The sequence below is a fragment of the Larimichthys crocea genome, chromosome II (assembly GCF_000972845.2).
Source record: "Larimichthys crocea isolate SSNF chromosome II, L_crocea_2.0, whole genome shotgun sequence".
In the NCBI taxonomy this organism is placed as follows: domain Eukaryota; kingdom Metazoa; phylum Chordata; class Actinopteri; family Sciaenidae; genus Larimichthys; species Larimichthys crocea.
Genome location: NC_040012.1, coordinates 6,047,315 through 6,070,278, shown reverse-complemented (window position 1 = coordinate 6,070,278; position 22,964 = coordinate 6,047,315). Strand labels below are relative to the sequence as shown.

The 22,964-nt window shown below is 42.4% G+C and overlaps 1 protein-coding gene across 3 annotated transcripts; it reads left to right on the top strand.

Annotated features, from left to right (window-relative positions):
• The first annotated feature begins 11,027 nt into the window (after positions 1 to 11,027).
• On the top strand, positions 11,028 to 22,733 carry hhla1 (HHLA1 neighbor of OC90). Of its 3 annotated transcripts, XM_027288381.1 has the most exons (15): positions 11,028 to 11,454; positions 11,834 to 11,942; positions 12,459 to 12,515; positions 13,086 to 13,166; positions 14,005 to 14,088; positions 14,510 to 14,593; positions 14,737 to 14,820; positions 14,905 to 14,961; positions 15,539 to 15,619; positions 15,731 to 15,763; positions 15,864 to 15,953; positions 17,502 to 17,939; positions 19,632 to 19,788; positions 20,018 to 20,100; positions 22,155 to 22,733. In XM_027288381.1, the coding sequence occupies exons 2-15, from the start codon at positions 11,852 to 11,854 to the stop codon at positions 22,196 to 22,198; spliced, it is 1,464 nt and encodes a 487-aa protein (XP_027144182.1). In that variant the 5' UTR covers positions 11,028 to 11,454; positions 11,834 to 11,851; the 3' UTR covers positions 22,199 to 22,733. The 3 variants fall into 3 exon arrangements, with proteins under 3 accessions (XP_027144182.1, XP_027144186.1, XP_027144189.1); XM_027288385.1 differs by lacking the exon at positions 14,005 to 14,088; XM_027288388.1 differs by lacking the exons at positions 20,018 to 20,100; positions 22,155 to 22,733 and having other exon boundaries at positions 19,630 to 19,760.
• Positions 22,734 to 22,964: the final 231 nt, after the last annotated feature.

Sequence of the window (22,964 nt, the reverse complement as noted above, 5' to 3'; positions counted from 1 at the left end):
ACCTGCGGAGGGGGAGACGGACACGGAACGGACCCCTTTACACCAGTGGGGGGCCCCTGCCCACTCTCCTCCACGGGGGAGGGCTTCGGTGACGCTGTGTGAGAACACGCCGCCCTGAGAGGCGTCCGTGTGACCACACAGCAATCACAACCTCTGATCAGAGACCTTAAATCCAACCCATGCCTCGTAAACCCAAATCAGTTTTGGGTCAAAAGCCACACCTCTGGACCAAACCAATTGGAGGAAAGGTGGGTCTAATCCGCCATGCTGCAAGGTCGTGAGCGAGGTCATCAACCTTCGGAGGCCAACGCAGATCTCATCAACTGACCGTCCAGACAGAGAGCCATTGGCATCGAGACTGCCCAAAAAAAAGGGAAAGCAGACAGTTTGTAAGTAAAACTCTGTACAGCGCACTCTTCGCAAAAATTTAAGCTAAAAATAAAAAGAACATATATACTACTATATACACCCAAAAGGCTTTATCGCTGCAAAGCCAACCGCACTGCATGTAACGCATGCGATTTTAGTGTAGACCTGCAAAGTTCAGGATATCAGGAACGGAAAAAGCGATTGAAATGGATACATATACTTGCTATGCCATTTTGTAACACTTATTTTTTTATATGAATACATTGTCATTGTTTTGCATGGTTTGCATGATAATGCACCATCGTAGAGGAGTGACTGGATGGAGGGTGATACTGGAACCAAAAGTCTCCTGTCTCTTTGTTTGTAATGTTGTTTTGGTGAGTGTGTTTCTGTGTGTGTGGTGAATGAAAGACAAAAGAGGGAACTCTGAGTAACAAAACACTGGTTAGTTGCTGGCAGTCGTGTTTCACCATTTCTGCTTATCTCTCACAGGTCGTGCTGTAAATCCTGTTGAGGATCGGTTCTGTCCTGATCCGCCGTCACTTTGTGTTCACACCACACTGTGCTCTTGAGTTGTTGTCACCACGTTTATGCATACCAACGATCCAGTTAAGAAAAAAATCAACAGAATTTGAAACACTAAATCTGCTGCTGTTGCTGGCAACATGAATTCAGGGATAGTAAACCACCTGTGCGTCTTTAATTTACAAGGCGGCTGACATCTCGACTGCCAAGTTCAGTTTACTCCGCTTAAAAAGACCTTATGATCCAACTTCTTTTAACCCGACTATACACAAAAGAAAACTTGATATGAACTCATTAATGTTACGTTCACACGTTACAGTGTTTGTTGTGTGCCAATACAACTTTACTGCATTTGAATGTATGATCCAAAACCTAACTTGAAGTCATTCACTCATCGAAAAAGTAGTCGTTAGTTGAACTTTTTAGGGATTTTCTACTGCAAGAATGCAACAAATACACACAGTACCTGAAGAAGTAAACATGCATACTCTAAAGCAAGCTTAAAGTCTCATTATTTTTTTCTATGATCTCCTAAATCTTCACCACGTGGGTCATTTGAAGCTCTATTTGCACTAAAACGATGATTACATTTAGAGTTTTAATGCTCGTAGAGGCCATCTGTGTTTTGAATCCCCCACCCAGGTCTGAATCTTAAACATATAAAATGTCATTACAGTTTTCCCCAAACACAGAGTGTATTAAAACTGAGAATTATATTTTGGGTAAAAATTCAGGAGGTTTCCTCTGAATTAAAGATGGGGCTATCTTAATTATGGTTTATTATTATTCATTAGAGTTATCCTGACAAACACAAATTAAACGTTTCCCATGAGTCACTAAATGTTGCCAGCAACCATATCAGCATCAACATGTAAAAATAGTATAACAGTCATTATGAATCAAATGTTTGTGAATTGGCAGCAAGACGTTTTCCCAGCTGTCCACAAACTCGTCTTTAAAACGTCATTGTGTCGTTTTATCTAAATTTCTTCACAGATGACATGAACAGTCATCTGCACAACTATATGGTCCAGGTACGAACACAAACTCCACACTGTAAGCAACAACAACCCACGTAGGGAAACAGTCAGGAGGTTTCAGACGAACTTTAACAGGAGATCACACGAAGGCTAAACAGGCATTACTAAACTTTGATTTAGGACGACACAAATACTGAATGTAAATCCACAACCAACTATATCTACGCAACAGTTAGCATGTTAAAGCACCTTCAGAGTCTAGGTGAGTTTCATAGAGGGGCGTCACGCACGGGCTCAACAGGATGTGTTTGGTAACCTGCTTTAGAGTGATCACGCACGACTGTTTTGAGTGCGAGTTTGCACAATTTTGTACAGAAGTAAAGTACACAAAACACAAAAGTACCAAAAACGGCAGAAGTGAGTCAGTCTCCATAAGTCCCCATGTCCAAAACTCTCACAGCAGAATAAAAACATGTTTACAGCCTGGTACAAAAAACAGTTTTGGTCTCTGTAGCTAATTTCCCCCTGTTCATGACAACTGTACTGAGGGTGAATTTATATACAACTCTACTAATGCTTTTTTTTTTTTTTTTACCATGATGACTTTTAAGGAACCATAGTAGCTGCGTCCAGAGCACCAGTTTTGTCATAGTCAATTTAAGCATCATTTGGGTCACAGCTACTTGCAGTTTTAACACATCTTGGGGACTAATCTCAAACAGTAGTTCAAATCCTGTAATAATAATAAAACCCCTGAATTTAATAACAGCGGTGTTCATCAGCCCACTCGCGCCCAGCAGGTTGAAACAAACGCTCCACCTTTTTTGCAGCTCAGATTGAAGCCTGGTGTGGAGGCAGCAACCGCTCTAAAAATGAACGAGGTGGAACCAAACATTAAATTATTATCTATTTTTTATTGAATTACAGTTACTATTACTGTCGCTACTGAAAACCCATTAATTCATTATATATCTAAAATAAAGACACAGATTGTCACCACATATAGATATGAAGATTATATCCCTGTAGACGTCCATTCATGTGCCTCTGAAGCAAGAAACATCGTGGAGAATGGCTCCTCATCGTCATTCGTGTATTTAGTGTTTCAGTGCCACGTCACTCACCAAACACACTACACAGGATTTATGAATGTGAACTCTGTTTCCTTCTGTAGTGATCTGTCTTTGTTTCTTTGAAACGAGCACACAGTGGCAAGTTTTTGCTTTTGTACAATGCAGTTTTGTAGCTTCGTGATGACTTTTGAGTTCAAACATGATTTTCATCTGCACAGAAATGTAAAGGTTGTAATGTTTCACTTCTCGATCGTTTTCTTTGGATATGGCTTCAAAGCTTGAGACACTTCTGTTTGTTCACGTAGTTCCTCGTCGCTTTTGTTATTTAACGTCTTGACGTCCGAAAGAACTCCATTCACCGACCCAGTGTGTTCGTTGCTTGCACATCAACAGTTACATTGCTTCCATTCCGAAATTTAAAACTCTTATTGCTTCTTTCCTTCTAAATTTACAGACACGACAAGAATCACTCGAATAATATAATATAATAAACGGCATTTGGTAATTTATATTTACATGGCAATTTACTGTTTAAGATTTCATATTTTGTAACTTAAAGCAGAATAACATTGTCTCCAAGACACATGAGAGAAAAGTGATGCTAGCAAAGACAGTTGACCGATCTCCGTCTTCGTAACCTGAAAACTATTCTTCTCATGAATAAAACCATTGACGTTTGTTCATTTTAGTCCATTTAAACGAGTCATGTTGTGGCAAAACTGTTAAAACCCGACAGCTTAGTAAGATATTTTCACCTGTTTCCAATACAAATCACGCGTTCATCAATTTAATAAACATTTATTTTATAAGTGCAGTAACTGCAATTTTTTTACAGATACATATGGCTTGATGCCTTTTAATTTCCCAAATAAATTTAGACAAAATTCACTCATTGGTGCTTAATTTCTTCGTTTTCAGACGAAGCTTTCGTGTAAACTGAATACGAGACTCGCTGACTTGTAAGATGAAGCGCTAGCATTACTTTTGACTAATTTAATCCCTGTACGTGGGTTTTTTTGTAAAGAACAGTTTGTGTTATAATAATACTCTATTTTTTTCTGTGAAGCGTCCTTCAAGCGACATCTTTATAATCAAACCTCTCCACCGCACGCAGAACTGGTAAAGTGACAGAATTAGCTTATTTCAAACAAATAAGTGAAGCTTTTAGAGAAGCTTGTGATTTAAATCAAACGAAAAAAACATGAAATTAGATCATTTTAATTACAAAATGAAAGCAATACTTTGTTTTCCAGGTCTGTCGGGGAGGTTTATAACCAGCCAGTGAGTCCCTGAAGGAACGTTTTACCATAATGCTTCAGTATTTCTGTTCTGCTAGCTTTGTCCTTTCTCTATTTTATAATAAGTTTTGTTGTGAGTGTGAGTTTACACTCACCTTGAAAACCAGGATAAATAGCAACTCAAACATCTCCATAAGAAATCTCCACTGACAACTTCTTAACGTGAAAAAAACATTATCTAGCTACTGTAGCTAGTCTACAGTCATAATTTAAACATGAAAAAATAAAACAGCTTCTATAAGAACATTTTAAAATCAGATTAACATGTTCCACACACACATATATTGACACCTAAATCCTGATGTCAACTTTGGCTACGTGAGAGTTACGGAAGCTAACGAACAACGACGAGCTTTTGTGCCACAATGAACTTTGAGTTTCTGTTATTGTCTTGAAAAAATTCCATATTTCTAAATAAATGAGTTCTAGCTTAGCCTTTGTCAGTTTAAATTCAACAGATTATAATTCATGTGATAACTTCAATGACGCCATTCAAACCAGCACTGAGTTGGCCGTTTACAGGTGATGACTGCTCATTATTTCAGAAACAAGACACCACAAGAGAATGAAGTACAGTTAAGTTCACCATCATCCTCAGACATCAGAAGAATTATAAATAAGAATTAGATGTTAATTTGACAATCAGCTGTTTTCTCGTCGTTCTTTGTCTTTGACCTGCTAATTCAACATTTTCCGAAAGTCAGAATCGTGCTCTCCATCAATGTAACGTTCAACACTGCATTTTATTTCATCAATGTTATTTGGTTTGAACTATACGAGGTGCTATTGTCCCAGCAGTGTTTTTCTGTCTCTCCTTTTTGTGTAATATTCTGTAATAATTGTTGGTCTTGTCATGGTTATTGTACTAAACCTTTTCTTATCTGTCGTTGTATGGCACTGTTTTTAAAAGTACACTCCTTGATTTTGTGTGTAGTGCCCAATAACCTGCATTTTATCTCTGTTTATTGGTGTTTGCAACAAGACTATAAACTACACGGATCTTAAAACGTACCTAAAGCCTGAAACCTGAAAAACATATACCCATAAACCCAATCTTGCCCTGCAAAGTATTTAATTTATACATATTGTGTTTAAATCTGCAGAGTAATCTCCCTACTGGTTGAAACTATTGCTCTGAATTTTGTTACTGGCTAACTTTGGAGGCCGGTGACGATGATGTGGCAACTTTCGCTATCAACCAATTTAGAGGTTTAATTACACTTACAAATTTTTGGTGTTTTGGACACTACATTAAAATCAGGGAGTTCATCTTTACCCGTGGTCCTGGTTCTTACTGACTTGTCAGGACAGTTTAATGAAATCATCCATCTCCCTGTTCTGCGGCGGTGACTCCTCCTGGTGATTGAACTCAGAGGAACACTGGTTCAAAGTGTAGCAGCCATTCCAACTTTTTACCCTTCGGCGGTCTTGCAGGCAATTCTCTTCTCGAATGTGAAACACACTCGAGAAGCTCGGGCGGTTGTTGCGTTAGCCTGCAGGTGAAACAGAACATTATCCACACGCCGGTACCGTTAGCTTAATTCAGCACCTTCCCGTCTTCAAAGCCATAATCCGGCCTCTACGAAGCATGTTTGTACTTAAAACAAGCATCTCGACACATTTCTGCCCTCTGTTACATGTGTACTTAGAGTGTGTCATTTCTTTCCTTCAACTCTCAGTGAACTCGTCTGTATGTGCAGGAGCACTTTAGGCATCCGTGTAGTCAAAGAGGGCAATACTGCTTGCTGTGATTATTCTGTTACGTATGGTTTGTACTCACTGTAACAAGCAATGCACTGATCGACACTTCTACATAACCTGTAATTTTATGAATTTTTAATTGCTACGAATTATTTGTGCCTTGGCCTTTTACAGTACAGTTCTTTTCAATGTATTTATTTATTTTTTTAATTGGTCAAATCATGCTTTTCTCTGCTACGGCTGTTAAAAAGCTGTTGGTAATATCTACGTGGAAGGCTGCATTCACACAAACGCACAAAAAAACAAACATCTGCAATGTTACATTTATCAAACGTGATATTTAGACAGATTAACACAGATCTTGAAAAGCTTCTTACGCTTTAAGTGTTTAAATCAATTAACGTGTTTTCTCTACACACATGTACAATCAACATCACAGTCCTTTAGAAAGAGGTGAAGTCTTACTCGGAAGCAACGGAAAAATAGCTGACTTGAGCTTCTGTTTTTGTCTTAAAAAGTGGAACGCATTCCTCAAATTATTCCATATTTTAAGATAACTTAATTAAACTATCAAATAGAAAAAGAACACGTCAGCCCGATCTTGACCCACATGACATGACACGTTGTGGGCAGCGTCACGCACACTACAATACCACAAATCCTATCGTGTCCGCAAGGGCACGAGTTGAATAAAACCTAAATGTTCCAGTTTCACTTGGGCTCTCTAAGTGAAAAATGTGCCATAAAACGTAAACTGAAGGCAGCGTGTAACCTCGACTTAAAGTGTCCAGATACTACAAAGCTAGGTGAAACAAAGAAACCTGCACAACATTTAACATAGCACAAATCTTGCTGCACAGTAATCTATAAATGTCTGTCGACGTTACAGAAGGTAAAATACAGAAAATGTGAGATATTACCGACAGCTTTCCGAGTTAACTGACAGCAGCTTTATTTTTGGGGTCAGAAACAGTTTTGATGTGTCTTTCGATTTAATTTAAGGGAAGTTTGGATAACTTTACACTAGTGCCTTCAGAGCTGTGCATCATTTTTCTCATTCCAGTTTAAAACAAAAAACAAAAACAACAACTTACCATTTCTATTCTGTATAGAACACTTGAATATTTTTTTGATGATATAATATGCAAATGTATTCTTACTTGATTTTTTTTATTTTCTGTCTTTCAATGTGCACCAGTTATTAATAAAGTATTGAATTGAAATGGTGCGAGTGGCGTCTGTTAAAGGTGATATCATGTGACGGGTCCTGTAGTGAACCAAAGAGACACCCTTCACCGTCACATCGAGCAAACCACTGAGGACAAACTTTACATTTTTAGTTTACTACAGGTAAATACTGTGTTTTTGTGGTATTAATATTTTTGAGTAATAAACGCACAGCCTCAAAAGGAAGCTTGGCTGGTTAGTTTTTAGTCGGGTCACAGTAAAAAGTTTTCCTTGAAGAGCATTTTAAACTTTGATGACCGACCGGGTGAAGTACTTTGACCAAACCAGACATGGATTGAATAGTGGAAATAAACCAAAGTTTCTGTTGAGCTTGAATGAGGTGTTAGATGTTACGAGGTGAAATTCAGCAATTTTGGTATCGATCGATACCAGGTAATAACGGGCCAGTATCTTCGATACCGATACTTTTCAATAAATAGGTGGAGCGTCATTGAATTGCTAAACTCAATAAATTTTCATGACCTTAAGTGTTTTTTTGTGATGTTTCCTTTATTATTAAGTTAAAAACCCAGGACAGAATTAGGACAAAGTTTATAATCAAATAGAAAATGCTTTATCGTCATTAAAAAAAAGTGCTTGCAAACCAGTAAACAAATTAAAGTACTGTTGAGAAACATAATACAAAAAAAAACGGCTACGTCACGTGTTCGTCCCCGCGATCCCCCCTGCTACAACAGGTAACCCGGAAACTATGTACATCATGATTCAACAAAAAACAATGCAGTGTTGACCAAAGATAAAAAAAAACTACACATAGAACAAACACATCGACACCTCCTCTGAACTTCTCGAAACTTCTACTGTGGGTTCATAACTGACTCATCTGGTAACATTACTGTGAACTTTCATACAGAAAATTTAAACGTATTTTTCTAAAAATTCTCAACCAAGAAAAATACAAAACATTAAGTTTTTTTTTTTACTTAAGAAGCCGTTACAGTGCAGTAGATCCTCGAGGCTTCACTAGCTGAGAGCTCTCTTTCTTGGGATCGTGGTCGGAGTCGCTTTCCCTACTCCTCATCGTAGTTGTCTTTGTCGTCCTCCATGGTTCCTCCTGCCATATAGCATCCCAGAACCTCGGCGATAGGGGGCAGCTGACCACCGGATCCGGATCACGTCACCGTTTTATGTACCAGATGCAGAATGGTTGATATGAGCTGATACACGCGTATCGATTCAGTAGGCTTGGTCGGTGGATATGGGCTGTACTATTTTTAACAGATATCACAAGCAGCTGACAGGAAACCAGACACGAAACAGCTTAGAAGAACCCGGTCGATTTCAAAATAAAACAGCCAAAGGGGAAACATTCCGCCGAACTGTCTTAGTTTGCATAACAACAAGTTCACGCATCGTAGCAAGTAAAATGTTACTTTGAGAGCTCGGCCAAATGATAGACTCTCCCGACCTATGCAGGACAGCCCCATATAGGTAGTCTGCCCCCAAACCATACAATAAAGTCACCTAAGTCAAGGAACAGATAAACAAAAGAAATTCCTTTGCCAGGAAAGACCACCTAAGGGTTTAACCTATGGCCTGACTCTCATCGATCCATCTAAAGAAGTCTTTGTTCTAACTAAACACCGACCTGGTGGTCCCCCATCCTAATAACCTCTGACCTAGGAGTAAACAAGATAACATCCCATGACTAAACAAGTAACTTCATATAAACCACAGCTCAGCATAGTATATGACTATGCATCTATGTGCAGACACCTCATAGTTTAGAAGCAAAAATAACCAAATCTGAGCACGTTAACAAAGTTTGGACAGACTTCTAAAAACGCTCCTGGTGGAGGATGGAGCGTCACGGCCGCACCGCGACAGTTACGTGTCCGGTATCTCAAAGAATCTTCACACTTTGGATGAGTGCATTGACTTCATTTTGCATTCTGCTGGCTGCAGAGTTCAGTATAATATAATTCAATTAAAAAAACAACGTTACTCTTAACAGACAGCGGTTAAAAACTAAAGAGAACTAAATTAATTAAAATATGGAATTTTGGATTTGATGCTAAAGAAGTCCTAATACACAAACATGCAGCAGCTTTTAAAACCAATATTTAATCTAAAGTACGACGTGGCTGCTCCTCACTGATATGTTTTCACACAACATACTAACACTCACATCTTCTGATTTCAGAACGCCGTCGTGCAAACCCTGTTTTTCCATGTGCAGCATGTCCCCAGTAAACACAGGCACAGTGTGGCCAATAATCTCATTCATTCTGTTATAATTATTAACTAAAAGTCTGTGTATCTTTTCCCCGGGGCAGCTGTTCCCAGGCCCTCGGCAGCCCCGTTTCCTCCTCTGCCAATGACTTGCTGTGTGCCTCAATGTGAATGTCAAGGCGACCAAAGTGCCCACCAATCCCCCGTCATTAAAGCCTCGCATTCACTCCTCTTATCACTGATCTTCCCCACGGCTCGTATGTCACTCCTGCGGCTTATACGGCATTTACCTACACGGTAAAAATGTCCAGGTAACACAGTGACTCATGTTGATACAGCTACAAGCATCACCTCATTACATGCACAGCAAAATTTTAATTTACAGCACTTTAAAATATTACAAGCAGCGTTTAATCTTTAAAGCAAGAAAACAGTGAAGTAAACTGCTGACAGCTGTAGCTGCTGTTAGCTCATGTTAGCTCAGTTTGTTAGCTGCGTTAGCTCATATTAGCTCTGTTTGTTAGCTGCTGTTAGCTCATGTTAGCTCAGTCTGTTAGCTGCTGTTAGCTCATGTTAGCTCAGTCTGTTAGCTCTGTTAGCTCAGTCTTGTTAGCTCATGTTAGCTCGTCTGTTAGCTGCTGTTAGCTGTCATGTTAGCTCAGTCTTAGCTGCTGTTTGCTCAGTCTGTAGCTGCTGTTAGCTCAGTTGCCAGTTTGTTAGCGCTGTTAGCTCAGCTGTTAGTGCTGTTAGCTCAGTTTGTTAGTTTGCTGTTAGCTCATGTTAGCTCAGTCTGTTAGCTTGCTGTTAGCTCATGTTAGCTCAGTCTGTTAGCTGCGGTTACTCGTTTGTTAGCTGCTTTTAGCTCATATTAGCTTGGTTTGTTAGCTGCGGTTAGCTAGTTTTTACTGCTGTTAGCTCATATTAGCTAAGTTTGTTAGCTGTCTGTGTAGCTCATGTTAGCTCAGTGTTAGCTGCTGTTTAGTCAGTCTGTGCTGCTGTTAGCTCATGTTAGCTCAGTTGTTAGCTGCTGTTAGCTAAGTTTGTTAGCTGCTGTTAGCTCATGTTAGCCAGTCTGTTAGCTGCTGTTAGGCAGTTTGTTAGCTCATGTTAGCTCAGTCTGTTAGCTGCTGTTAGCTAAGTTTGTTAGCTGCTGTTAGCTCATGTTAGCTCATCAGCTCGGCGTCTGTCCGGTCAGCCTTTTATTTCACCAAGCTCTCACCAACCACTAAAAGTCAGTCCCACATTTACTCTTGTCCGGCGGCTTCTTGCTCGCTCACTCTCTCCTTTTCTCTTCTTAGCTTCCTCCGTTAGCGTCCTCTTCACTCTCTGCTCCTCTGCCATCATGTCCATAGAAGCTGCTGAGCCTGGTTACCTCCTCTTCTTCTTCCTGGTAGTCCATAACGCCTGTTGGTACAAACACTCAGTTACCCGTCGCTCTGAGCTCACCGCCAAGCTGACGAACTGAGCTAACAGCAGCTACAGCTGTCAGCAGTTTACTTCACTGTCCATCATAAACTCTGTAAATCACAGAGAGTTGAGGCGGAGCAGCCGGAGGACATCAGAGGGAAAACCAGAAAACATACGAATGACAGAGACACCGTTCAGCTGATCACAGGTCAGTGTGGGTCACCTGATCACAGGTCAGTGTGGGTCAACAGGAGGTCACAGACGTCAGTTTATCAGAGGAAAGTTACAGGATGTTGATTTAAAATCCTGCGTCACAAAGGAAGCTGAGTTTAGATGTCACTGTACCACCCACACTGTTTGATTGACAGGTGAGGTGTGGTAAAGAACGAAGCAGAAACACTCCGAGTGTGTGTGAGGGTGATATTTCTTGCAGTGGAGCTGGTGGAGCTGGTGGAGTGGGTTAGGGATCAGTGCCCAGCCTGCAGCCAGACACCGTGTTTTGTTGTCGAGCTGAGCGAGCTGCCAACCTGCTGCCAGCCTGTGCTGTTCAGAGGGGAGGAAACATCGTCCACTCCTTATCTGACCGAGGTGTGTGATACACTGGGCGAGGTTTCATGCTGCAGCACTGCTGCTGCTGCTGCTGCTGCTGCTGCACACTTTACAGCCGGATTCAAGGAGCAGGTGAGCTGGATTACACAACAATCACTTCAACGCTTCAACAGAACAGAACCACAACTTTGACTTCAGCTCGTGTTTCTGTTTGTTTGGATACTCACGAGTCAAATCACACGTTAACGAGCAGACAGACCATCAAACCATTTAATCTAGTGTTTATACTTTAAAAACTGTTTTACGGGACGACACATTAAATGTTGAGGATGCAGGACACACGGCAGAGAACAGGACTGATGTAGTTTCGGGTGGAGGTGATTCATGTGTCTGCAGCTTTGTTATGAAGCTTTAAGGTCACATCCTGACGAAGACATCGGGGGGTCACCGGACGTCCAGTCTGAGGACGGGTGGAGAAAAGTTGACCCGGTTTGTGTTTCTGTGGTTGCAGCGTTGCTTCATCGGGGTGATGGCGTGCTTACAGAGGGCCATGCAGCATCCACGCCTCTGTGTCACCTTCTGTGTGTCCACCATGTTACTGCTCATCGTCTTCAGCCAAGGTCGGTCTGTCAACAACGCCGTCACAGCTCTGTGGACTCACTTTGAGTTCTTCTGTCAGGGCAGCAAATGAATGAATCAGGTCTGCATTTTTATTATACAGAGCAAACAGTGGAAGAGCTTCAGTCCAACTACAGACGAGGTTTAAAGATTTTAAAGGTCCGGGTCCATTTGAGTGTTTTATGGATGATTTTAGGAGAAACAGTCGGAACAGAAACATGTTCTTGTTTTCTAAAAGTTCTGACAGTTAATGTTCAGTCAGATGTTTGTGGATGTTTAATGAGAAGCTCATCCTGTTGAAGAAGTGATGTTCTTCTTTTACACTGTTCATGTTCTGATCATCATAATGTTGCAGTCTGAGCTCAGGTTCATGTTCATGAAGGCTGTTTGAACACTGAAGATGTTAGTGTATGTATATACACACGTATGATCTATATATTCTGGACTGAGAATAAACGATCAAATCAAAAATCATAAAAAATGGTTCTAATTCTAATTTCTGTTTTATTTCTCGACAGCGTTCAGGGACAGACGGCAGGACGAGAGACACAAAAGAGACATCGTGGACTCCACAGGTGAAACTGACTTCATCCTCCTCACGCTGCTCGTTTGTTTTTAATGTGACGTTCATGTGTTGTCATGAATTAGCTACAGAGACCAAAACAGTTTTTTGTACCAGGCTGTAAACATGTTTATTTCTGCTGTGAAGTTGGACATTTGGACATGGGGACTTATGGAGACTGACTCACTTCTGGAGCCAGCCTCAAGTGGATGACAAGAGAAACAGTCAGCAGCTTCTTTAACTTTGCTTACTGAGCGTATGATAACAAACAAACCTCATCTCTGTACATAAAGACCAGAATTTTCCAAAAGGTCCTGGGAAACGTCCTGGAAAGGTCCTGGGAAGTGCTGGAGGATGTCCGGCTGTGTGAGCTGAACGATGTGTGAATTATGTTTCATAAAAATCCAGTAAAACTCGATATGTGACACCGGCCCTCATTATTCAAACAAGTGGAAGTCCTCGGGGTCCTTTTTGGTCGTTTCACTAATCTGCAGTCCGATTCTGCTGACGCTGCTAATTCAGTAATAGAGATTAAAAGCAGAATAAGCTCCCATTGACTTTACTGTCTGCTTTTATTTCCCAGAAATCCCAGCAGAGCACATCGACCCAGCTGCCATCGACCTCACTCCCCTCGTCAATACTTTAATAAATACGAGCCAATCGGGTACGTTGTCATAATATCATTCATGCTGGATCAATGCTGAGCTGTGAATCTTTCATGTATGTCATAATTAAAGCTGCAGTGTGGAGGTCAAACTGCTGCCACGACTGTTCAAACGTTGGAGGACCGGTCCGAGCGCTGCAGACAGGACGGGTTGTGTCAGGTCATCAGGAGCCTCAGCGCTCACAGAATAAAGAGTTTGTTTGTCAGATTAATTGAAAATCAGATTTTTTATTCATCCAGATATTTTGCTCTCAGTTTGAAACATTTAAAATGTTCAAAATCCTCAAATTGTTGATTTAATTCTGCATCTTCGTCTGTTGTATTTAAGGCTGTTAACGCGTCTTTGTGTCAGAGTTAAAGCTACAGGCGTGATACAGTGTGTGTTGATTACCCAACTTCAGATCACCTTTAAAGGTCCAGTGTGTCAGACTGATCCAACACACTGCTCCTTTATAAGGGAACTAAAACCCCAAATTCTGATTGGTCAGAGGACAGTGAATAATTAAGTACTGACAGCTTTAGTTACTAGTTACATTTCAAGATTACACTGTTCCTGTCCAGTGAAAACCACGTCTCTCCAGACCTGTTACTGAAGGATGAAGAGTTGAGAAAGTTCTCCTCGTTCTTCAGATGAATAAACTCTTTAAAAAAAAATCTGGACAGACAAACAGATGACGAGTTTATAGACCATGATGCATTGCTGTAGATTAAACTCGCCGACAGCAGATAAAGTCGATAAACTGAGCTCCACATTAAACGTCTACAGCAGTGAAACGAAACACGAACGCAGGAATATGAATCATCGTGACGTAACATTCAGTCTCTTCTTGACTTCCAGGCTCCCGTCAGCTCTTCTCCCTCCTCAGCGTGACGTCCTACAGCTCTCTGGCTCTCCATAAACTCACCCTGTTGGTCTACAACAGTAAATATGAACTCTGTAAACTTCTTCTGCCCAGTAACAAGAGATAACACACAGTTAACCAACGTGTCTGAGCTGCGTCTCTTTACTGTTCACGGCAGCTTTGCAGGGTCCATGACAAACAGAACTTTGTCTGTGGTGACATCTAGTGGTTTGGATGTGTCACTGCGTCGCCCTGTCCACGTTTGAACAGATTAACATGACTTCATATTAATGGTTTATGCACATGTTGACATCCACATCTTATTTTTAAACTGATTCTATCATCCAGATATTTTCATTTAAACTTTAAACCACATTTTGAATGTTTGAAACACTCGTTCTCAAGTGCATCATTTACTGAGGGTTCAAAAAGGATCCTGACGTCAGATGAAATCAGTTTATTTTGTGTCAGCTGCTTCTGACGTCGTCGTGTGTTTTGCAGTTTCCAGCATTAAGAATTTAGAGAGCAGCACGTTCAGGAGAAGATTCTGCTACTGCGTCACCAACGAGACCAACGACCTGACAGGTATTCAGAATATTTATGTCATCCTGAATGTTAAAGCAACGCTGCATGTTGGCCCCGGTGTCAGAGTGTAATCCCACCGTGGTAACTATGTTCAGCTGTACTCGAGTATTTGTTCTGATTACGTTACTTCTGATCTCATTCAGACTTCACGGCCATCCTGTTGGACGTGATGGGAAACTCGACGAGTTACCTCCACGAGCTCTTTAAATCTGCCTCCATCTTGTCAGGTGGGTGGTGCAAACTGAACAGCGTCTACGTGTTTCTCGTTGTTTACCGGCCGGTTTTCATATTGTGTTGTTTGTGTGTCTCAGTAAGCCAGAGGAACAACTCAGACTGTATCTACATCTGTGTGATGGCGGGTAAGATGGGTAAGTAGAACTCACCGGACCTGTTCCACTGAGTCCCCGGTGAGTCCATCAGGAGACTGTAACCCACCAAAAACTGAGGCAGAAAACATTTTCTCCTTAAAACATGATCCAGTTTCACCAACAGCAGCTGTTTAAATAGTTCACCTGGCTTTACCTGAGACTGAACCACTGGCAGAGGCGACTGCACTGGATCTGTTAATACAGAGACGTTATAAAGCCAATAAACTAAATGTAACAACATGGATGTGTTCTTATTTAAACCTCTCTGTATCTGTACAATAATGATGATGACTGATTGAACTTCAGACAAACAAACGAGCAATGATTTCAGTTCCCATGCTGCTGTTTCCCAAAGGAAGTGTTAGCTCTCTAATACATGAGGTATACATGAAGACTGGACTATAATCAGTGAAGCATTAAAGTGTGTAGACGTACTTAGTTACATCAGTTACACAGTGAGTCACTCAGATGTTCTGTCAGATAGATCACATGTTTGTACTTTGTACAGAAAACGTCTTAAAAGATTTCGATGCTCCTCAGAGAGTCGTCGCGTGAACGTGATGTGTGTTTTGTCCAGGCAGAGAGGTGTCCGAGCTGTGGGAGTTCGACTCCATCACTCCACTCTACAACCAGACCATCGTGGAAGGACCACACAGAGGTTTGTGTCCGACACACACTGACGGCAGCGTGGACTCACGGCACAAGCCTGATGGAGTTTAGTCTGAAATCTCAGATTTACCATTAAACTAACTTCTTCTTCTTCTTCCAGTGGGTAACCTCTCCTCCATCAGACTGCCTGACGGTGAGTAACTCAACACGTTCTTAAGGAGCTCATTGAAGCATCTGTCGTCACCTTCAGGACTTTCATTCTTTGTTTCCACTCGTACTATTTTAAACCTCAGATTGGCACCACCTCCCCACCAATCTGAGTCACATCGCTCCGTCTGGGATGAGCTCCATGTTAACCAGCAGAGTCCATTCTACTGCACACGGTGAGTCTGGACAGGAGGCCGGCGTTCATGTTTAATTTAAGCTTCGACTTGTTCTCTTCAGTCTGATGCCCGCAGACAAGCAGTAGGTGATGTCCTGTCACCTGAACCTCTAAAAAGATCAGGTCCTTTCATCCATCCATCCTCTTCCTCTTATCCGGGGTTTAGCAGGGCGTTTCAGACGTTCTTCTCCCCAGCAACATATTCCAGCTCCTCCCAGATCTGCCCCGGGGTCTCCTCTCGGTTGGGGTGCCCTGAACATCAAACGCCTCCAAAGGAAGGCGCCCATCACATCCTAATCAGATGTGATGTGACGTGAAGGAACAGCAGCTCTCCTCGAGCCCGGCCACCTGGTGGAGGAAGCTCGTTTCAGCCTCTCGTGTCCGCAATCTCGTTCTGTCAGAGGTGAAGGTTGGAACGTCAGGCTCAGCTCCCTCTGAACCACAACGGACCAGTACAACGTCCACAGTACTGCCAACCCTTCTTCACTTGTGAATAGGGTTGCAAAAGTACAGGAATTTTTTTATTTAATTTACAGGAAAATTTATGGGAATAAACTGTGAATTTATCAAAATTGAAGGTCGGCCTTTTTACAGGGAATTTAAATATAGTTGGTGAAAATATATTTTATCATCATCTTGACTAAAACAACCAGATTTCCTGCAGGTCCACTTGAATATTTGCTCTTCCTCGGTCACATGCATATAGCACACTGCTTACTGCAGGGCTGCTGAGGCCACGCCCCCTACCTGCACAGGTTATTTCTGTACCTGGACCACACTTTAGAGCCCAGAGCACACAGAGACATTGATATTGTTCAATAAAATAATTCAAACTTGATAAAATTCTACTTACAGATTATGTTTTTTAATGGTTTTATTTTGCATGTTTAGATTTATGTTTGGATGTGATACACTTTGTTTGAATTACCCACAATTTACACTTAATTATCATAAATTCACGTTAATTCCCATGGAGTTTCTGATTTGGAATATTTTCAAAATTCATGGAAAGTTTACAGAGATTTACCTGAAACGGTTTGCCCCTTTGCAGCTCTATTTGTGAGCAAGACTGACTGACTGACTGACTGACTGACTGCTTTCTACGACTTTGTGGTTTTGGTAAAAACGTAGAAACACGGAGGACTGAAGAAAATTCAAACCCATGAAGAGACAATGTGACACTTGATTTTAGATATCTGTAAATGAGGAATGGTTTTCCCAAAACATCATGAAGTTTTCTAGGAAAAAGGTCCATTAATCTGACCTCTTACCATGACCTCTTACTGTGACCTCTTACCGTGACCTCTTACTGTGATCTCTTACCCTGACCTCTTGCTGTGATCTCTTACCCTGACCTCTTACCGTGACCTCTTGCCGTGACCTCTTACCGTGACCTCTTGCTGTGACCTCTTACCGTGACCTCTTACTGTGACCTCTTACCCTGACCTCTTGCTGTGATCTCTTACCCTGACCTCTTACCCTGACCTCTTACCGTGATCTCTTACCGTGATCTCTTGCCGTGACCTCTTCCCTGTGTTTGGTTCATCAGTTTCACCAACAGGTGTTGATGAAACAGTCGCTATAACAGCAAAGATCACCACTGCCCGTCCGCCCGCAACGTCTCGACAACCTACAACCGTCATGTCTCAGAGTCAAACTACAGCGGGCGGACGACCGCACGCGACGACGAAAGCTGCAGAAAAAACAGCAACAATGATTTCACAACCAATCATATCAACGCAACCAGCAACCACCCTGCGAGTCACCACTGCATCCGTCACTACAGCTGCAGCTCCAACCACAGCGAGACCTCGAACGACCCGACTGACCACCGCCTCGACCAAAGCCACCACGTCCTCACCGGTTCTCAGTCTGACCCGGCTAACTACAGCTACAACAAGGCAGCTCACAGTTCATCCCACAGCAGGACCGACGGGACCTCTCAGCAGGAGACCTACAACCTCCAACACACCTGTGGAGCAACCAGGTAAGGACTTCTTCTGGGTCCAGTATGAGTGTCTGCTTCAGCGTCCTCTTCACTCTCTTCTCCTCTGCCATTATGTCCATAGAAGCTGCTGAGCCTCAGGCCTGTACTGTGTGTGTGTCGCTGAGCTCAGTCAGGTTTGAAGTCTTCGTATTAAATAACCTGTTGTTGTTCGCTGCAGTCAACGACAACGACTGATTCAATTTTAGAAAGGTGTGTGTGTGTGTGTGTGTGTGTGATGGAGCGGGAGCCATGCTGGAGGCTAAAAGATAGTAACTATGGTAACGCAGGCTCGGTCGTCTTTGTGTGGAAGCTTCGATGGTTTAAAGGTTAAAAGTGAATTGAAGCCAAATATTCTCAGTCACATAAAAAACAGTTCATCACGTGTGTATGATCACGTGACGTTTCACATCCTGAATAATCATATTTCAAAACGTAAATTAAATTCAACGTGTCCTGATATCCAGGAGAAACATGATAATGTGAGAAAGGGAGGTGTTGTCTCTGTGTCTGTCCTGGTGCTGATGGCTGGTAGTGCCGGACAACCTGCTGATGAGGAGCACAGTGAAGGAGGCGAGGTGTCAGCGTGAAGGAGGTGCTGTCTAGTCAACATACAGTATGATGTAAATAAGAAAAGTATATTTAATCTTGGAGTAAAGAGAGCTCTGTTTTAGTCGACGTGAGATAAATCGTGAATGAAACTTTGGAAATGCAGACTTAATGTTTCCCGACACTTCCCGTGTGGACCACTAGATGGCAGTAACATCTCACTGCAGAGCCAGCAGCTGCTCCCCCACTGAGTTCTGCCTAGCAACAGACGGCCGGCCGGAGCATCCTGTGCAATTTGTCACTGAGTCATTAGTGTGTAGTAAAATGAGTGTTTGTTACCCAGCTGCACATCTCTGAGAGTGTGTGTGTGTGTGTGTGTCGATGCACGCTGCAGATCAGCCTGCTGTTGCTTTTTGCGTTGGAGTGGAAAGAGCTGCAGGTTTTTCAACAGATTCATGTCGGCTGAGACAGAACGTGAATAAATAAATAAGGATAAAATCACAAATATGTATTAAATGTGTCTCTAAACTGTATCACTGCCTAGTCCAGCAGCAGTCAGCCCAGCTCGGCGTCTGTCTTTCAGCCTTTTATTTCACCAAGCTCTCACCAACCACTAAAAGTCAGTCCCACATTTACTCTTGTCCGGCGGCTTCTTGCTCGCTCACTCTCTCCTTTTCTCTTCTTAGCTTCCTCCATCAGCGTCCTCTTCTCCTCTGTCATTACGTCCATAGAGGCTGCTGAGCCTGGTTACATTGCCCATTTGCCTAGCTCCTGTTCTGGCTCCTGTTCCCCATCCACCTGAGGGTTAAAACCTCCTCTTCTTCTTTGTGGTACAAACACTAACACTCTCCCCGGTGCTCTGAGCTCACAGACCGGGCAGCCCGGCTAACAAACTGAGCTAACAGCAGCTACAGCTGTCAGCAGGTTACTTCACTGTCCATCATAAACTCTGTAAATCACAGAGAGTTGAGGCGGAGCAGCCGGAGGACATCGGAGGGAAAACCAGAAAACATTTCCTCCATAAAATGATGGTTGACAGCGTCCTCTTCACTCTCTTCTCCTCTGCCATTATGCCCATAGAAGCTGCTGAGCCCGGTTACATTGTGTTTGGTCATGACGTGAGCTCTCTTGTCTGTCTGTTGAGAGGTTGTCCTTGGAGAAGGCCGGAGCTGACGGACGCCTCGTTCTCCGGCAGCACGACGACCGTCAGCGCTCACAAGCTGCAGCCGTGCGTCCTTGAACTCTGCAAGTTCTTCGCTCAGTGCATCTGCAGACCCTTCGGCCGCAAGGCGCGCAAGAAAAGGTGACCACTGATCGATAAACGCATTTAGTTTCATGTCTAAGTACAGCACAGGAGCTCAACTGTGATTGGAGTACAGAGCGACAGAGTAAATTGTTATTGGATGCTTGGTTGAGTGTTGAGAGTTACCAAAGCTAACGTGTTTGTGTTGAGAGTAACGGGACACCGGTCAACGTGTTGAAATATCGTCATAAACAATAATATGTGACATAGATGTACTCTGGTCTTACAGATACTGTGACAACAGCCAGGTCTGGTATGAAAAACACACATCTGAGGTGTGTCGGCGGGTCAGGAGAATCTCCTTCTCCAGAAGTAGGTGGAAACAATACGATCGATGGAGCGATGAGCTCGTTGTGTACTGTTTATTTTTCATTTGTACAAAGACTGAACTGTCAAAGCAACAATTTGATGTTAGGGTGGCTCATGTGGGCAAATATGTGGTGCAGTGACTTCCTGAAGACTTGTTGTTAACGTGAGGTTAAAGCAGCCAGCAGACTCTTATTTACTGTACAGACTCAAGGCTGCTGCTGGATTCCTCATTAAAGTCTCACTAAGAAAGAAATAAAAGTCAAACTCCCTTTAAGAAATATGAGACATCTGAACAATTCATTACGTGTCCGTAACAACACGTCACTGTAGAAACACGAGATTCAACAACTCTACCAGCGTTACTTTAATGTTAGACCAACGTTATTTTAATGTTAGACCAGCGTTACTTTAATGTTAGACCAACGTTACTTTAGTGTTAGACAAACGTTATTTTAATGTTAGACCAACGTTACTTTAATGTTAGACCAACGTTGTTAGACCAACGTTATTTTAATGTTAGACCAACGTTATTTTAATGTTAGACCAGCGTTACATTAATGTTAGACCAACGTTTTTTTAATGTTAGACCAACGTTACTTTAATGTTAGACCAACGTTCTTAGACCAACGTTATTTTAATGTTAGACCAACGTTATTTTAGTGTTAGACCAACGTTACTTTAATGTTAGACCAACATTATTTTAGTGTTAGACCAACGTTATTTTAATGTTAGACCAACATTATTTTAATGTTAGACCAACGTTATTTTAATGTTAGACCAGCGTTATGTAATGACCATTGTTAACCAAATAAATGATTAAATACATGAACTGATCATAATCTGCTGTCACTAATGAATGGCTTGTGTAGAGCTGTTGTATAAAAGTAATATCACACTCGAGGTCGTGCTGTTATACTGAATAACGTACGACTGAATCACAGCCGTGCTGATATTCAGTATAACAGCACGACCTTGTGTGATATTACTTTAAGGGGACGTACAAACCGTCTGTCAGCGTTCAACAAACGTTTAATTTGTTGTTGTTTACTTAAAAAAAAGATCTACTTAAAGAGACATTTTTAAGGTAAAGTCGTGTTGGTGCACAGCCGGCTACAAACAGCTGTGAGTGTGAGAATCAGGAATAATTGGGGCGCTCGCTTCATCCTTCACCTGTCCTGATGAGGACGTGTCAGCCATGTTGCTGCGAGTCAGTATCAGACCTCATTAGAGCAGCTCTTCAGGAGCCTCCATGAATCCTCCGAGCTAATGGGCTTCGAGAGGTCGCGGAGAGAGCCAGCCTCTCTCACAGCTTCTGACACGCCGATCATCCGGCGCTGATCCCACCACACGGCCTCATCAGAACTCTCTCCGGCTCTAATTAGTTCTCTGTGTTTATTTTTAGACTCCGTTTTTCAGATCTGATTTGAAACTGAGAGACCTGAGAGTGAGCGAGAGCACAGTGAAAGAAACTTGAACTCAGTCGGATCACGTAACGTCACGAAAAGCTGCTGAAGCTTTCACAGAAATGACAACAGTGTGTCAGATTTATGAGGCTCTGTTTACACGCAAACTCATAAATAGGGTTGCAAAGTTCTGGGAATTTGCAAAGTTGGAAACCTTCCATGGGAATAAACAGGAATAAAAGAAAATTGAAGGTTGGTCCTTTAACAGGGAACTTAAACATAGTTGGAAAATATATTTTAGCATCATCTTGACTAAAACAACCAGATTTAATGCAGGTCCACTTGAATATCTGCTATTCCTCAGTCACATGCTCATAGCACACTGCTTACTGCAGGGCTGCTGAGGCCACGCCCCCTACCTGCACAGGTGATTTCTGTACCTGGACCACACTTTAGAGCCCAGAGTACACAGAGACTGTTGAAGACACATGAGCTGGACTACATAAAATAATTCAAACATGATAAAGTTCTACTTACAAATAAATCTGTTATGTTTTTTAAGCGTTTTATTTTGCACGATAACCTCCTCCTCATCCTCCTCTTCTTCCTCCTCCTCCTCATCCTCCTCTTCCTCCTCCTCCTCCTCCTCCTCAGATCTGAAACAGAGATGCCTGACAAAGATGTGCAATAAACTGTGACCACAGTGGAAGCAGAGAGACACAAAGAGCTGTTCATCATCACAGGAAGTGACTGCAGATGAGTAACACGTCTGGAACAAACAGAACCAGAACATACCGGACAATCGAACCACGAGACATCTCCGTAATCTGACATGTGTCACTATAAAGTATAATAATGTAGTTATCGTTAGGGCCGAGGAGACGTGCTGGGTCTGAATCTGAAGTCTGGAGGAAAATCTGGACGTTTCCACGGTGACTGAACGTCCTGGACTATTTATGGAAATCATATTTAATATCAAACTCCTGAGATTAACTGAACATGTAAAGTTTTTTTGGGGGGGAAAGAAACTAGAAATCTTTGTTTGTTAAGAAATTATTCAATAAAAAAAATGTTTAATTTTATCAGCTGCCTCGCTCAGTGTCTCCTCGTCAGTCAGTTGGAGTATGAGAGTATTTTCTCCTCTTAGCTTCCTCCGTCAGCGTCCTCTTCGCTCTCTCCTCCTCTGCCATTATGTCCGTAGAGGCTGCTGAGCCCGGTTACACTGCCCGCTCTCCCAGCTCCTGTTCTGGCATGACGCTGGTACCCCCCGTCAGGGCCGGTCCTAGCTATGGGCAATGTGGGCGGCCGCCCAGGGCGCAGTCTCCGTGGGGGGCGCACGAGCGCCCCGAAAAAGAAAAAAAAACTCGCGAATATTCGATACCGCTCATGAAGTTAGCGGAGCGGGCCCCCATCGGACAGACTGATTGGGGCGCACGGCGCATCCAGGGGCGCACGGGCGGCCAT

Bases quoted from the DNA above. Each gene is read 5' to 3' on its own strand.
- hhla1 (XM_027288381.1), top strand. From the start codon at position 11,852: ATGGCGTGCTTACAGAGGGCCATGCAGCATCCACGCCTCTGTGTCACC. The intron at 14,089-14,509 runs GTAAATATGAAC...TGTGTTTTGCAG, and splicing joins CACCCTGTTGGTCTACAACA to TTTCCAGCATTAAGAATTTA. The intron at 20,101-22,154 runs GTAGGTGGAAAC...CCTCCTCCTCAG, and splicing joins GAGAATCTCCTTCTCCAGAA to ATCTGAAACAGAGATGCCTG.